The 16,786-nt window shown below is 39.3% G+C and overlaps 2 protein-coding genes across 3 annotated transcripts; one reads left to right on the forward strand and one right to left on the reverse strand.

Annotated features, from left to right (window-relative positions):
- Positions 1-48: 48 nt before the first annotated feature.
- On the reverse strand, positions 49-10,701 carry pou6f1 (POU class 6 homeobox 1). Of its 2 annotated transcripts, XM_068733636.1 has the most exons (11): positions 10,370-10,701; positions 8,576-8,668; positions 7,579-7,768; positions 7,295-7,431; positions 5,805-6,030; positions 4,871-5,103; positions 4,618-4,746; positions 3,670-4,029; positions 3,347-3,482; positions 3,095-3,263; positions 49-2,337 (listed from the first exon to the last, which is right to left on the reverse strand). In XM_068733636.1, exons 2-11 carry the CDS (start codon positions 8,627-8,629, stop codon positions 1,992-1,994), a joined length of 1,980 nt encoding a protein of 659 aa, XP_068589737.1. In that variant the 5' UTR covers positions 8,630-8,668; positions 10,370-10,701; the 3' UTR covers positions 49-1,991. The 2 variants fall into 2 exon arrangements, with proteins under 2 accessions (XP_068589737.1, XP_068589738.1); XM_068733637.1 differs by lacking the exons at positions 8,576-8,668; positions 10,370-10,701 and adding an exon at positions 8,075-8,303.
- Positions 10,702-11,497: 796 nt separating this feature from the next.
- On the forward strand, positions 11,498-16,743 carry dazap2 (DAZ associated protein 2). The gene is made up of 4 exons (XM_068732574.1): positions 11,498-11,651; positions 12,868-12,986; positions 13,092-13,340; positions 13,467-16,743. The coding sequence occupies exons 1-4, from the start codon at positions 11,639-11,641 to the stop codon at positions 13,593-13,595; spliced, it is 510 nt and encodes a 169-aa protein (XP_068588675.1). The 5' UTR covers positions 11,498-11,638; the 3' UTR covers positions 13,596-16,743.
- The last annotated feature ends 43 nt before the right edge of the window (positions 16,744-16,786 follow it).

Below are 16,786 nucleotides of genomic sequence, written 5' to 3' on the forward strand. Positions count from 1 at the left end.
TGAAATATATCAATAAACGACAATGAGAAGTGATTAATAAAACCAGGGTTTATTTATCTGACAGAAAATGACAAAAAGCATCCAACTTCCCTTTTTAAGTCTTTATGTGCTTTGCAGAGCAAATGAATATCATCTTATTATTGTAATTTAGCTCTTCTTTTCTCTAATGATAACTTAGTATATTAAACAATATTATACATTGGCCTCCCATATTGAACAGAAGGAAAAACACATATTATAGCAGGAACTTTGCAATATTAACCATTTTGTATGTTTAGGTATAATGCATGTCCACTGCAAAATAGGCCCATTTATTAAAAATTGTTCAAAGGGAAAATATGCCCCATATAATTCACAAAATCAGGGGAAAAAATGTGATTAATGCATATTAGCTTGTATATTTAAACTGCAGTATTTTACATTTCTTCTGCATAAAAGTACATTAATCTTAGTGATAGACGTTGCTTGTTAAGTTGATGATTGCAATTTTGCCAGTACTGCTACATTTTGCAAAGCAAAGATTCTTGCTGTTCAAGAACATTAAAATGCAGAAATTAAATTCTCCCACATTCGTAACTACTAAATCTTGCACTGTACATAAACCATTCGTATCCCCTTTACTTTCCCTACTGTCACTAAAGTGCAAAGAATTCTTGAAGAATTGGCATTGGCACAGATAAAGAAAATGGCCATAGTTTTAAAAAATAACTTCATACTGCACATGCAAACACTCTTCTTACTGATTCAGATTGAAAGTCATTAAACCACAAAACCCCTTCCTTGGCTTAACATATAATTGCATTTTTAGTAATTTGATTGATATTGGACTTAGTAAGAGTATCTAAAAACCTGGTGCTAATGTTTCTAGGCAATGCAAGACTGTTTTAAACGGCCTTCATAATAGTCCAAATAAGTTCCTGCTTTTAACATACACTTTATCGAACTTGAGATTTAAAAAAAATGCTGCAGAACCGTTGTCAAACCATTGAGGGAACGGTCACAACTGTGAATAAAGAGGATACACAAAATACTCTCAGAGTATTATCAGCACATTAAACAGAAAGTGTAAAAACAGGACAGACTGTAGTGAATTCACACACGTTTCACCCACAATCAGTAACTCACAAATTAAACAAACATTACAAAATACAAAAAGAAAGTTTACAGTTGTGGCATCATGGGCAATAGTTGAAGCTATAATTATATTTTGATAAGAACTTGTTGTCCAAGGAACATCAAAAATTACTGTGACACATTTTATGCCAAACAATAGGAAATTACTACAGATGTTAAGCTCATCTTTATGATTATCAATAAGAAATATCAAAATCATGATTGTCCCAAAACATTGTTGCAGAGTCAGGGGTCCATAGATAGCAACGTCAGTTTTGGCATTAATTAGACAACAAATTCTGATAAAAATAAGGTTATATGCTATTGCGTTCTTTCAGTCTACAGAGGCTTTTTTATGTTTGCAAAGCTGCTCATGTAGCACAAATACTACATGAATATAAAATGAACGAGCTGCAACAACTCTGAAAATATCCACGGTGGCAAAAGCATGTTATTCAAATATCAGCGTAATGTCACCCATTGTGACAAAGTGACAATTATGTGACTAAAATCAATGTGACTCAATGCACTGCCACTTATTATAATTCAGAGGTATAGCCTATAAAATCACTTGTATAAAATTTCACCAAATGTTTTTTAAATATGACGTTATTATCGCTGTATTATCATCACTGTATATGACAAAAGAACCATGCAGCCCACCACACAGGAGTTGTGTACACATGTACAGTCTTAAAATACAATATCAACTTTTTTTTTCTTTTCAGTATTCTTTCATTACACTTGAATTTTGTGTAATTTCCATAAAAGTTCATACTCCTTAATGGAGTTTGGCTTTCAGCTACAACACAATTCACAACTGTGTTGCTGTATTAAATGTTCGACTTCCAAAAACGCATCCTCCCAGAATGAGGTCGTTACTGAACCTGGAAGACATTGATTTTGCTTGTGTTCTTCAGCGTCTGCCGCCGGTTACAGAACCATACTCGCACAACCTCTCGGTCGTAGTTTAGCTCTCGTGCAATCTCTGTAATCTCTTGACCTGTTGGCAATGCGTTCTTTTCAAAGTAGGAGTTAAGAACTTCTATTGCCTGCGGTGTGAAACTTGTACGCCGCTTGCGTTTTTTGGATGGTTCACCGCCAACAAACTCCATCAGATTCTGCTGGCCTTTCTGGTTCCAGTGCTCAGCCTCAGCCAGCCACTTCTCCAACACCGGCTTCAACTTCTGAGCACTCTTGGGCGTGATATCCAGCTTTTCAAACCTGCGTTACAAAAGTAAAATCATTTAATGCCAACACACACTGCATATCGCAAAGAACCAAGTTTGCAGGGAAGTAACTAAGATACAAAATATATTTTGGGTACTAGTCCACCAAGCTTTAACCAACATATTGAGAAATGTCTCACTATTTCTACTCTCTATATAATTATGACCCCATTGCTTTTCATATTAAAGTGCCACTTTCGGATCATGAAACATTTGAACAATTCTTAAAATATATTCTCATAGAGAATTTTGTTTCTGTATGAAGTGTACCCTCAGCAATGAAAATGTTTTAAAAAAAATTTAAATGAATTCTTTCCAATAAATAAACAATATGAACTATGATTTGCAAACAATGTAATTTATACTCACAGACTTTCTAAATTTTATGTAGAATATCGGAAAAGCAAAGAAAATGTTTTTCAATGTTATCGTAACATTACCAGAAAACACACATAGATTTATTACAACAATCTTTTTCAAGTCATACATGTGTCACTGTGATACATTCACTCCTCTACTCATAACTGCACTGACACAATGAGTAGATAAGTAGATGCTTCACTACATTGATGTTCTATTTGTATTACAATTGCAATTTGTGTGCATGCAAATTAAGCCAATGTAGGCACATATCAAATGTAATGTCTACACACTTTATAAAGAGAAAATAGAGTAGAATATTTTCTTTTTTTACAAAACATTACTCAAGAAAGCTTCCATAGGCAGGTAACATGAACAAGGGAGTCATTTACCTGCAAATGGCGGACTGGCTGTAAGCAGGACCCTCAGTTGCAGTTAGAGCCTGCCCTACTTGTGTCTGAGTAAGCCCCAAGGACAGCCGTCGGATCTTGAAATTCTTGGCAAACTCTCGAATTTCTTCCAGATTAATGCCTTCCTCGCTGCTGACTACCTGCTGGGGTTCTACAATTCAGGGGAATCTGGTTAAAAATAACTAGCCACTTAAAATGGATCTATGTTTGGATATGAGAAGCAGGTGTACATACTGCTGACAAGCTGTCCCACTTTAACAATGTCTCCACAGGTGATGGGTACTGTGGAGGAGAGCGTGGTGGCATTCTTCAGTACAGACGGCTGAGGGGCGATGACAATTGGTGACTGACTGACGGTTGTTACTGAAGCCTGGGAGGGAACAAATAAATTATATAACCTGCAATGACGCAAATGGCAAAGTTTAATCATATTTAAATACCTTCAGGAATAGTTAAAGATCTACCAATTAGTTAGTTTGTTTCAGCTTTCAAGTGTAGAAGCAGAAATGACTTAGTCCTTTCCGACCTCAAAACAAAATTCAAATGCTGTTGGTTACCTGTGTGATAGGTTTGGTAAGTGTTGGGGGAGCAGCTGCTTTGGGCATGACTGCAGACGAAGTAACAACTGCAGATCCATTCCCCACTGTGGCAATAATCTGGCCCTGGGAGTTGAGAAGCAGCTGTGGGGTGAGAGTCTGGACCTGGAGACCCTGGAGGCCCTGGAGACCCTGGAGACCCTGCAAACCTTGCAGGCCTTGCAGACCTTGCAGACTTTGCAGGCCTTGCAGACCCTGCAGACCCTGTAGACCTTGTAGACCCTGCAGACCCTGCAGACCCTGCAGACCCTGAAGGGTGGGTGTCGCAGCCGCTCCAGCCAGAGAGGCTGGGTTCAACAGAAGAGGGAGGGTTCCTATGACCTGTAAATAGTTTGAATTTGTTTGAGAAACACAAATAATTGTATGTAATGCTCTGTGATAGTTTTCGCTTACCAAACCCACTTTCAGAACATTCAACAACCTGTGAAATACGTCCTTTTAGCGGTTCACTTGGAATAAATGTCTTTTAAGATTGAACACTACACCACTAACTCAGATGAGCTGCAATAACGGTAAGATTGATTCATGGAACTGTTTGAGAAGGCAAATCAGTTTTCACAGAAATCATCTTACGCTCCACTGACTTGAAATAGCACAGCTGATTGATGTCAACTTGAGGCTGGGTTTTGTTTTTTAGTCCCGGCAATAGAAACACAACACAAAAGCATTTTGAAGAGGGTGTGATTACCAATCAATATGCATCAAAACCTTCAAAAAATGCCAGTGGCACTGTGTTCTTGCCAAAGTCTTTTTTGGCTAATGATACACTACAAAGGCAAAGAGTTATGTATTTTCTTTGACAAAGATCCTCATCTTCCCTTTAGCTGGAAGTACAAAGTAGAGAGACACCATAAGGCAAATCCAAACTCACAAAAATGAACTGAGAAGCATTAAGTTGTGGGAACCCACCTGTCCTTGGGCATTTGTGATGATCTGGCTGGTGATGCCGGCCATGTTGGACATGGCACTAGTGATGATAGGAGTGGAGGTGAGGGAACTGAGGAACTGGGGCTGCGTTCCCAAAGACGCAGCATTGATCTGAGCATAAAAACACAACCAACATGTGTAAGAAGCGCAGGAAATTAAAATGCATGACTGACATTATATCATAAACAGTAAAAAAAAAAAAAAAAAGTATAAATCATTGAAGCTGCATTCTTACAATGGCGGGATTGATAGAGAGTCCTGCGGTCTGGAGCGCTGCTAACGATATGTTGGACTGAGACACAGCAGTGGTCGCCTGGGCCGCCGCCACCTGAGCGGCGGTCACCTGCGCATTGGTCACCTGCGTTGGATGAGACGTCACCTGCACTGGCTGCATGGCAGCTTGAGGCTGGAACATCGTCTGAGCGTTCGTCTGCAGTTGGGGCTGGACAGAGTTCAGGACTGTCGCAGCTGAGTAAAAATTCAAGAGTTTGCGACTTATTATTGTTCTGTAATGACGTAATTCACTGTGAGTGTCCAAACACAATAACAAGACTCAAGAGTCTACCAACATGCTAGCGGCTCTGTGGGGCCGTAATCAGGCACATAGTGCTTTGAGTGCTACCGTAAGTGTGCTAACCAGCTCACTATGACAACACTAAGATGCTGATGTTTAGCAGGTGTACTCTTTAAAAATGTTCACAAGGGATGCAAAACCGAACCGTAAAGAAATGAACCGTCCCATGACGTACACACCGCTTGCTGTACCGTTGCACCACTATTAGATACAGGCCTGCTAATTATTTGACTGTGCCTGAGACATAGTAGAGGCAATTATCTGAACATAGGCTGACTTGACCATTGAGAAACTTGCTTTATTGCATGCATAAAATCAGTGTTATGGCTTCACATGTAATAGAATTATCATTCATTATCAACCAATCAATCAATATACACATTTTGGAGTTCAAACACATTGGAAAAGATTATGGTTTTATTCTCCTTAATGTGCATTCCACCTAATAGTTGTTGAAATGTCAGTGTGGACCAAAGTGTTTCTATGGCAGTTTTGAAGTCAGGCATCAACTGTGATCTAGAACAACTTTCAAGACAAAATCTAAATATGAGAGGCTAAATGGGGAGCACACATACACAGATAGTTTGTGTTTTACCTTGGAGGCCAGCAAAGGGCAGTTTGAGAAGGTTTCCAGCTGTGTTAGCTGCTGTGAGCCCGGGGAGAGTAGCTACGTTGGTGGTAGGTAAAGTGAGAACAGCCAGACCTCCCTGGCCACCGATGGAGCCCGCCATACTGATGGGGATGAGCAAGGGCTGCCCCAGAGATCCTGTCTGGGCCATCATACCAGTCATCAGAGTGGCCAAGCTTTCCTGGGTCAGCACCTGGTGTAGTGTAATCAAGTTGTTTGACCGGGATGAACAGAGTAATGCTGTTTCAGATTATATTTTTGACCTCATTTGTATCTATTTACTGGCATTGTGGTGTTTTTACAGGGGCAATTTTACTGAACTAAACAGTGATACATTCTCATTGCTTTTGTACTAAAAATACTCCCAGTTTTTTAATATATATATTGGGTATTTCTTTTTTGTTGTTGCAGTATGTTCTGTTCCAGTTACTGGAAATGTTTCTTCAGCCTGCGGCTGTGTGTATTCAGGTGTTTGGGATCAAATCTGTTCCACGTTTAACATTTACAATGCACTAGAGACAATTGCCTCAGCCAGAGACTTCAGTAAATCACCTCCTGTGGGCGACAATACTGAAATGAATCCCTCCACGAATATTGGACAAGAAATAATATGTGAACAGGGTGAAATGCAAATAGGTTCCATTTTAAAATTGTACAGACATTTCATTTGAGGGAATCGAGAAAGAAATCGACACTATATTTTAAGGCTAAATGGGAGAGAGAACTGGATGAACAGTTGTGGTACGATATGTGGAAAATACAGCAGACCAATACACAATCACAGAGATGGAGGGAATTATTTCAAAGAATCAAATTCAATATTTCATCACAGCCAAAATTATAATGAACAAATGAATATTCAACAACTATGATGCAGACTATGTGATCACATGATACCAAACCACACCCTTTTCTTTGGTGTTCCAAGAAAATCTAACCTTTCCGGTTCTGTTCGTTGTAAGGATTTGGATGAGAAATCCCCTGATTGTGTCCAATACTCAAGATTATACTCGCTGCCAGAATAAGTGACTAAGAACTGGCTCAATACTGATGCACTAGGTCACAAGCAATGGCTAACCACTATAGATGATATTCTAGTGAAGAGGAACCTTACATGTAAGTTAATAATTAAGTATTTTTGCAAAAGTCTGGGGAAAATTGTTAATGTATAAATTTAAAAAAAGACAGAAACAGTAATGTTGTCAAAATGGAATCTAGTCTTGTTCCTCCCCAAAGGCTCTATTCACCATTTTGTGTTTTCTTTCCTCTGTAATTGTACTGTAATGGAAAACAATGAAGACAAAGTTAAAAAAAAAAAAAAGAAGAAAAAAAAAAAAATGAAGAATTCCTGCACTTTTGGTTTTAGGTAAAGTATAAACTAAAGAGACAACAAAACTATTAACGACATCATTCCATCTCTGAAGACTTAAGATGTAATCGGTGTGTAAATTCAATACCTGTGGACAGCCTTGTACAGTGATGGGCATGGCGGCCTGGGGCTGCGACAGGGACAAACTGACGGGAACAGCAGGAGCCAGTGTTTGGACAGCAGGGGCAGGAACCTCGACAGACACCACCTGCTGCTCACCCAGCACTGCAGGAGCACAGCCAGGGTTAGTTCTTACTGACATTTAAAGTGGTTGTCACAGCTGCTATTAACATTTCAGAACAACTGTGTCACGTATGCATGAATAATAAGTCATCTGCAGTCCATCATTTTTCCTCCATGACCGTGATTTACCTACTCCCCCAGTGCTCTGGGGCATAGCGGGGTCGTCCTGTATGCTGCCAGCCTCAGGTTGCTCTGCAGGCCGAGCCACTCCCTCCTCAGCTTTGACTTCACTCGTCCCATCGGGTACTGATGATGGCAGAGATGCGTCGACCTCTACCTCTAGCACACGAATAGTCTCATGGCTTGACATCACAATGACCTGCGCAGCAATTAGGAGTAAAATATGAGATGACTCATGTGCAAAAGTCTACTTCTGTTTGTTCAGAGTTCTACTAGAATTTGATAGTGGATACATTTGTTATAATTGTGTTAGTAGTTTGTAAAACCCTTTGAATATGGTAAAAGTCTCACTTGATCAACAAAAACCCTAACAATAACTTAATTTAGTATTTCTCTACACATTGACTTAACTGATGGTTCATGGTATGCAATAATGAAAGAGCAGCGAGGGGCTGGAGGACAAGGTGCAGAGACACAATGCAGGAAGAGAGAGGAGGATGCATACCTGGTAGTCTTTGCGGGGAATGTCAAAGTGCAGGATTTAAATGGCTGAAAAAAGACTTCTGCAGTCAGACAGTGAATGGCTAAGGAGAACAGAGAAGCCAAGCACATGTTAGGACACAATGACCCAAAACAAACACAGGAGAAAAAAAAAGAAGAAAAAAAGAGGTACAAATGAAAAGAGCATGAGTACACAAAAAGCAATGATAAGAGCATCAGCCAAAAATATTAAGCATGGCCGTTTATAGACCAGTAACTCACTGGTAACTCACAAGCATAGAGCTGCAGGCATTATTCGGTGATAAAAGACAAAAGTGTTTTTCAATGAACTTGTGTGGAAGCTAATCGTTACTTTATGATATGGTAGGTCGGAACATGGAGGGTGACGGGAGCAAACGGCGGCAAAGAACTCGAGGACCACATCAGTCATCGGGGGTTTGGAGGAGCTCAGTACAGTGGGAGGAGAGGGCCGTTCATCCGGTTTTAACAGACAGGCGAGTGTTACCTGCTCATTGACTGTGAGTGGGGCATCTTTGCCATGGGGATCCTGGGAGTTCATGGCTCGCTGCACCACCACAGTCACTGTCTTCCTGACATTCTGGGTAAACAAAGAGCCATTAAACCAACAGTCATTAAACAAACAGTCATGCAAACATTCATTAAACAAACGCGGGAAGATTTCTTGATTTAGAGTCTTCCCCCAGACGAGGTCTCTACTAACATCCTCCAAAACCTGAGTCCATCGGGCCACTAGTAGAACATTGTTTGTCAAGACAAGTTATTCGGTCCTGCTACTTTCACCTGAAGAATATTGCAAAAATATGCGCACTGTTTTCACTGTTTTCAGCAGTTTGAAATGGTTATCCATAATGTTTTTTATTACTGCCATAAGCAGGATGCTGATACCCGGTTACAGTTAGTCCTGCAAGACTGCAGCAAGACTACTCACTAAGACCTCATATTCAATTCAAGTTCAGGTTCAAGACATATATTTGTCCCCGAGGGGCAATTGTTTCTGCGGCAGTGGCAATAACAAATAAACAAAAACAACGCAGTGCAAGACGAAGAAGATACTTCTTTTTTTTTTAAACACACATACCTACCCACACATAATAAAAACACATAAATACAAGAGTAAAAGGTGAACACATGAAGTACAAAAGTTACAATATTAGGAAAAGAGAAAGAAAGAAAGGCATGGCTGGAGATGTGCTGAAGCTACCTGTACTTTACAAAGTTGAGCAGTAATATGGCAGAGGGTATCAAAGAGAAATGATATCTGTTAGTTTTCTGAGGAGGTAACCAGAGGGCATGAACTTACATTCGTAGTGCAAGGGCTGCGTAATGTCAAATATAATGGATTCTGCCTTCTTTGCCAACTGTTTGTTTTACAGTTCAAATAGATGTTTCTGCTGAGTGCCAAACATTTAGCAAACATTCACTCCTTAAGGTCCTAATCCTCATCTGAAGACCTATCTATGTGTTTGAGTCATGAGCCTTGTTTTGAGCTGTGGTGCTTCTATTGTTGTGTTGTTATTGTGCTATTTTCTCCTGATGAAATGTGTCTGACTCATATTTTGTTCTTTTAATCATGTATCCTTTTGTTAGACACTTTGTGACCTAGGTTTTGAAAGGTGCTATTTAACTTACTTAAATCCACTCCTTCCAAATGTTTTGCAGCCATTTGAAAAATAAATATGAAGTTTCTTTGGGGTGACCTCTTTTAGCCCAAATGATCCGCAATTTAGGGGCAAGTCGTGGTTGACACAAACCCACATGCGGAGGACTGATTTTAATTCATGTGCTATTTCTGTCAGTGCAGGACCAGACTATTTGGAGGGGCCGGGAAAAACGGGCCATGTTGTGTTGCACTTCAGCTGCAGAAAACGTGACGAAACACGCGGATTATCGACATGAAGTGGTTACATTTCCATCGCAGATCAGAAAAAAAGATTCAAGATGGTGCATTTCCTGCTGCAATGCCCTGTTAGGAACGAGGATCTGTCAAAAACTTCAGCGGGTGTTGATGAGCTCCCCACCCCCATCCTGCCCAATAAAAGTCTCGTCGCGTCGGCCACTTTTGAAGACGAGCACTAACCACCAAGCACAGGCGACAGAAACCATCTCTACCCGTGCCTAGAGACCGAGTATTATGTATTTCCCTCTCTTTATCATAAATATATAAATTATGCTAATTACGAACATTGCATATTAACCAAAACTCATTTCCTCTCGCCATGTCGCCGCTATGCGCGAGGAGCAAGGCTCGAATAGACTCCGGTTATTGTATTCAACTTACCGCGGAAATGCAGCTTGATTTCTGTAATCCCCCGCTTTTATAAAAGGTCCTTGTCACAGTTTGTTTCAGTCACACATAATTAAAAATTCATCTCAGCTCCCAGACGGGCGCTGTGACTGCACACAAAAGAGGCATTTGCATTGATAAGGAGGGTTGTAACGTTAGGATCTCCTCTCTCTTAATGTTTAATGACGATGCCCTTTCTGCAACAGCTCAGATAATCAAAAAATCCTTGAGGTGTCTCACAAAATCCTATTTGAGCTGTAAAGTCGGACTAAATTGCAACAAAATTGGCCTTTAGCACTACGTCATGAACATAATTTATGCACGGAAAAATCTTGCATTGAAAAATGTCTGCCTCGACTTGCGAGGTGCCATGGTTCTCTTAAAGGGGAAGTACCGAGAATACAAGCCGAGGAGAAAGAAGCTCTGGCACAGTGGAATAATAGATCATGCTGCTAGACACGAAGAGTCGCCCAAAACTGTTCTTTGTTTAGTTACAGTATTAGTTACTATGACACTTACATTATGCAGCTGTAGGTTAATATAATAACTGTATTATCTCAGTTTGATATTAGTATCTATGGGTAAATGTCATGAAATGGAAATGTTATTGCAAATGGAAAACGTGTTTCAAACTTACACACTTTATTAATGACTACAAATGCGCCTTTTTACAGTAAAATTAACAATGGCTCTATGCACAACATCAACTCCACACAGTAGGAAAAGCACACAGGTGTATTTTTTTATTTGCACGAAAGAATTCAAGGAATCCAGATAATGAAAAAAAAATAATAAATGTGACAGGAGAGGTCAAGTATAGTCACATGCCTTTACAATGGTCCTCCTCTCAGTATAAGGAGAAAAGCAAAGAAATAACAAAAAAGAGGGGGGGGACTACACTAACATAATTTAGATGTGGTGATAGCATATGTTTTGCTTTCTTTTGATATCAGGCTTTATTCTTTGCCTTTAAAAGCCAAGTCCGGTTATTTTTGTCTTTTCAAGAAGCCGACAGTTCACCCTTTAGTCACTCTTGAACCCCCTTATATTTTCTGCCTGTAGGGGGCGCGCGCCCTTAAAACACCGAGTGCGCCGAACCACAGATAGAGAACGACTGACGTCACCACTTCCACAACAACAAGAAGCTGAAAAACAAGGAAGTGAATGATTGTGAAGCCGTAACCTGTTATAAAGGCCGTGACAAGATATACGCTGAGCTCCGTTTAATCTGAAATTTCTCCGTGTCCACACCAGTCAAGAACAATGAACAACAAAGGTATTTCTCCACACTCCGTTCGGGTGATTAGTCAACTGTCCGTTTTACGACGCTGACGGTTTAACTAGAAGATGAAGAAGAAGCTGTGTGGCTGTGGCCATCTGTAAGCGGACTTCACGTTTAGCTACGTACACGACAATAAACTGACGTTTTTCTTGGCTAACTTCTTTAGCACACTCGTCGATCGTGGATATATATTTTATTATAAAACACCGAAGATGTAAATAACGAAAGCGTAAATCTACTGTCACCTTATATCACCGTAGCATTAGTGGCCAGGTCACATATTTCCAGTTAGCCATCATCACCACTCACAACAGGCAGGATTTAAAGGCAGCGCTAACATGATTTTACCGTTTTAGTTTACATACGTGGGAATCTAAACATGTATCCACCGTTTTAATCCACTGTGCACATACAATATGTGTAGAAGTATCCTATATTTATATGCACATGATATCGCGTGTTTTGTGTTTTTTCCCTCGGCTATATGCTAGTTATTTGAACATACTCGGATCCTTTGTTGCTACCAGGGGTTTGAAGCGCCGAGGCCGACAAAATAACGATTATTTTCATGATCGATTAATTACCGATTATTTTCTCGAATAATTGCTCTTGTCTAACTACGGTAAATAGCGCAAGATGTTCACCGTGAATTCGGAGACCCAGACCGTTATATAAAGAAAACCGGAAAATAGTCACTTTGGGCAAAGTGGGACCTGAGAATTTTAGCATTTTTTTTTTTTTTTGCTAAAAGAAACACTTTAATTATAAATGAATTATCAAAATACATTTTCTGTCAAATAATCGACTAAGCATTTCAGCTCCATGTAGGGATTTTTCTGACGTTTTGTCAGATTTTAAATACAAATCTTGTAATTAAAACAATAACTTCAACTTGTATTTTTTAAACTTAGTTCACAGTTTTGACTTTTTTTTTACATGTTAGAGTGTAAAATAAATATATCTTGTAGGCTCTCTCCATTATTGGGCATTGGGACTACCTTTCACCCCTCAACCAAAACTGTCTGTGCTAAATTTCTCTGCAGTCCATATTTTAATATGTATCTGTTTTCTATTACTGCTGAGAATGTGGTATTCTTTGCTTTACTCTGACAATAAACATGACGTTTTCTGCTGTTCCTGAGAAACGTTGGATTTCTGTGTCAGTCACTGAACGACGAGCATTTTCTTAAAGTAAAATGTTGTTTTGCAGGTTCATATCCTCAGCAGGCTGTGTACCCTCAGCAGAGCTCTGCACCTGTATACCCCCCTGCTATGCAAATGTCTCCTCAGGCACCTCCTTACACAGACACACCACCTGCATATTCTGAGGTAACTATTACTTTTATGTATCCTATGATAACACAATACTCTCAGTGAACGGTTCTAGTCACTTCTTTTTTTTTTTTTGTGTGTGTGTGTATCTTTTATCTGCAGATATACCAGCCCAGATATATGCTTCCACATCAGGTGCCCAGTCAGGTGGCACAGATGTCCTCTCACTACCCTGGTGCTCAGATGTTCATGCCCATGCAGCCACATATGCAGGTTGGGCAAATGGGCCAGAATGTCCCCATGGCTTACTATCCCATGGGAGCCGTGTACCCCCCTGGTTCAACAGTGATGGTAGATGGTGGCTTTGATGCTGGTGCTCGCTTCACAGCAAGCAGCGGTGTTTCCATCCCAGTGAGTATCCACCTAGTCCAATTATTCAGAACTATGTTGCAGTTAGGTTGTCGTTGCAGACTGTTATAAACTCCGAAGTCGGTCGGCTCTCTACCAATGCTTGTGCTTGTTTCTCCCCTTCTCTAGCCCCCACCTCCTGGACATCCCCCCAATGCAGCTCAGCTGGCTGCCATGCAGGGTGCCAATGTTGTAATGGCACAGCGCAAGAATAACTTCTTCCTGGGTGGATCCAGTGGAGGTTATACCATCTGGTAACGGCAACTCCTCAACTCCTCCTTCATGCCTAAACCGTGTCCCCGCCCCAAATGATGCCCCAGTTCTTCCCCCATCCCATACGCCTCCCTCTTCAGGCTGCTTGGCCATGCCACAATACTGATATCACCTAACGGAATGTAATATTTTAGCGCCCTTGTAAAAGGTACAGTACTCCACTTCTGACCCCGAGATCAAATGATGAATGCCACTGCCTGGAGAGGACAAATGCTAATTTTTAATGTCGTAGAATTCATTCCATAATTCTTGAATGGGTCTAACCTCTTTTGGTCATTCCAGATTGGACCTCTTTCAGGCATCTGTATTTGTTCCAGAGACCTGGTCTCCTTTGATCGAATGGATCACAAATTACATTGAGATGTTCTTGTATACCTGTAAAAGCAACGTAAATTAAATATTGAAATATCAGACCCGCATTATATAGTTTAGCTGCTTTATGGTGAAAGTGAAATGCAGTTACAAAGTTGCAGTTAAAGCGCAAAAAAAAAAAAAAATCCATTTGTCTTTTTTGGAAACTTTTAGTGTAGTTAAATTAATAGATGTGTAATAGTTTCATGTAAATACCAGTATGATGATCATGAGAAATTACATCTCAACTATACAAAAAAAAAAAAAGAAGAAGCATCTTGGATGCTTTTAGCTAGAATTGTCTCGTCCTTTGCACAGTATCCAAAATATCACAGCAAATTTGTTGTACAGTCTAACTGATGGATTGTTACATTTAAATCACTTGTAAATTAAATAAACTAAACTGAAGCAAATAATTTAAGAAAAGATTTCATGCAATATCCAAAGTGGTTTACTGTACCTTGTTGGGCAATTTGTAGATGAACATAGTGAAGTGCCAAAGAGCACTGGGGATAGCCCGAATTTAAAGCAAATTAACTTCAGTAAACTTAAAGGAAAGAAATTTAAAGTAAATCCAAATAGTAAGTTGAATGGGAAGGGGTGGTTGGTGTAACATTTTTCGATTTTTATTTTTTTTTTCTCCTGTTTCTATTTCACAGTCGGATACCCAGAGTTTATACACTAAATGTTTTATTGTACAGACTTCAAGAACTTCCCTCCACTGTTTCTCTTTGTCTTTTCACACAATATAATTTAGAATCCAATTTTTAAAGTATTTATTCACCGTAGAAAAGTGTCACCTTTGTGATAGCATTAGTTTCTTGTCGTTTTAAAAGATTGGGGATACTTTAATAAATATTTCAGTGTTTCTTTTTTCTTTTCCACATTTACACGACTAGTTAGGCTAATCAAATTTTAGTATAACCAATGAGCTGGTTGTACCACAAATTTGGTCTACAATGCACTTATGTTTCGTTATTACTTGAAATTTAAAATGTCACAATTTGAAAGCAAACCTATCTTTGAATAAGCAGGTATGAGATTGTTGGTACTAAGACCTTCAGTTTTACACGACTGCAATGATTAGTTATTGTGCTAATGTCACTTTATGTGGATTAATCACATCTCTAAATTGATGCATCATTTTGCACCTTTGCTATGTACAAAGTTGATTAAATACTTTTTATCAGAGATGCACTTGCAAAAAGCTAATTTAAGTGGTTGCAGACTAGGGGCTACTCCTTTTTTTTTCTTCTTTTTTTTTTCTTCTGTTAATTCAGTTTTCATGACTTAAAAAAACAAAACTGAGATTTCTGTTCCTTTTTAGAAAAGGAGCAGAATCCACAGAATCCATCAAACTAGTCCATTTGAAAGTAATGTCGAGATGTGTCGTGTTGTTCGGGAGCCTTGAAGTGTTTGCAAACTTGCAATGAGGCTACATCACTGTCCGCATACTTGTTCAATTCCAACACATTTTTGTGCTGCTAATTAAACTTTAGAATCTTTACATAATACGTTATCTTGCAAACTAGCTACGTTAGTATGGATACAGTAAACGTATATTTGTCGATATTCTTCATTTTTGGTGTCTGGTAGCGTCGTCGTGTCACTGGGTATCCGACACACCGTATCAAGTTTTAACAGCTGTGGCCTCCCGAAAACAAATGCTGCCGCTGTCGACCGACATTTAGTTATTTCTGTGTTGGGTCGGAGAGAGAGAGAGCAGCTGTCTGGAAACGTGCTTCATTCATCTGATGAAGTCCTTTCAGCGGCTCATAAACAAAGCTACTCTACCAGACATGACCGACGTGTCACTCGGGTGTTTTTCTTTAAATGGCTCGATGTTCATTTATTCTCACTCATGCTGTCGTTTCATACAGCTCCGCTGGGGAAGAGGTCACAGCTATCAAAACTTTAAATATGATTCAGTCTAAGGTTTTTCTTTTCCTTTTTTTTTTTTTTTTTTTTATCTCTTGTTTGTAAAGCAGCATAATGGTGGCTTTGTCCCAGCAATATGAAGTACTGTAAACTACAGCTGACCAGTAGATGCTATGCCAACCACAGCCAGCAAATGGATTACTCTCTGTTGAAGGATTATGGACATTTATAGTTCAGGGATTCTCTTTACAACACTTTGTAAAATAGATGTATGTACTAAAGTGATGTGACAGACTTTGGTACACATTCTATCTTTTAAGATTACTAAAGGAGATGAGTGTCAAAAAGATGGAATACTTTGGAAAAAAGGTCTTAGGTGCACTTAACTTTTTTATACTAAACTTAAAATTTAAAATGTAAGTTTAGAATAAAGGTTATTTTGGAAATTTGAAATGCTGCATGTTTGTTTAATTTTCTATACATATACATTGTATTAGAACAGGGCAGGTTGTTAAGTTCAAGATTGTGACCTGAGATAACACCTGGGATTTTTTGGTTATTGTTTTGTTGTGATTTTAGCTTAAATGTTGCCTTTCCCTGGCCAGACTGCATCACAGGTAATTGATCGTTTAACCAACTTACTTGATTGTTTGAGTGGATGCTACTTGCTTGGCCTTAATACCAATATCACTTTTGTCATAAATAATTATCTCCCACCTTAGTTTAGTATACATACTGTACGAAAGAGTCAATAACTCAAATATTGTCACTTTGATATAAAAGGAATTGAGTCAAATATGGATCTGTATTTTTGTCAAATATCACCGGAGCATTGCACAGTTGCCAGTTTATTGCACCTGGCATTTTAATGCGACAGTCCACAATAAATCCCACCTTCACTGAAGCTCATCAAAGTCAGTCCTTGTTGAAACTGTCCGCTTTGGATT

Source organism: Cebidichthys violaceus, unplaced genomic scaffold (genome assembly GCF_023349555.1).
Source record: "Cebidichthys violaceus isolate CVI_PGR_0920_01 unplaced genomic scaffold, fCebVio1.0.p SCAF_6, whole genome shotgun sequence".
Taxonomy (NCBI): domain Eukaryota; kingdom Metazoa; phylum Chordata; class Actinopteri; order Perciformes; family Stichaeidae; genus Cebidichthys; species Cebidichthys violaceus.

Coding starts and splice junctions, on each gene's coding strand:
- pou6f1 (XM_068733636.1), bottom strand. CDS start 8,629: ATGAACTCCCAGGATCCCCATGGCAAAGATGCCCCACTCACAGTCAAT. Junction 7,769..8,575: donor CACTCACAGTCAATGAGCAG/GTAACACTCGCC, acceptor ATTGCTGCGCAG/GTCATTGTGATGTCAAGCCA. Junction 5,104..5,804: donor GCCCTTTGCTGGCCTCCAAG/GTAAAACACAAA, acceptor ATTTTTACTCAG/CTGCGACAGTCCTGAACTCT.
- dazap2 (XM_068732574.1), top strand. Junction 12,987..13,091: donor CACCACCTGCATATTCTGAG/GTAACTATTACT, acceptor TTTTATCTGCAG/ATATACCAGCCCAGATATAT. Junction 13,341..13,466: donor GCAGCGGTGTTTCCATCCCA/GTGAGTATCCAC, acceptor CCCCTTCTCTAG/CCCCCACCTCCTGGACATCC.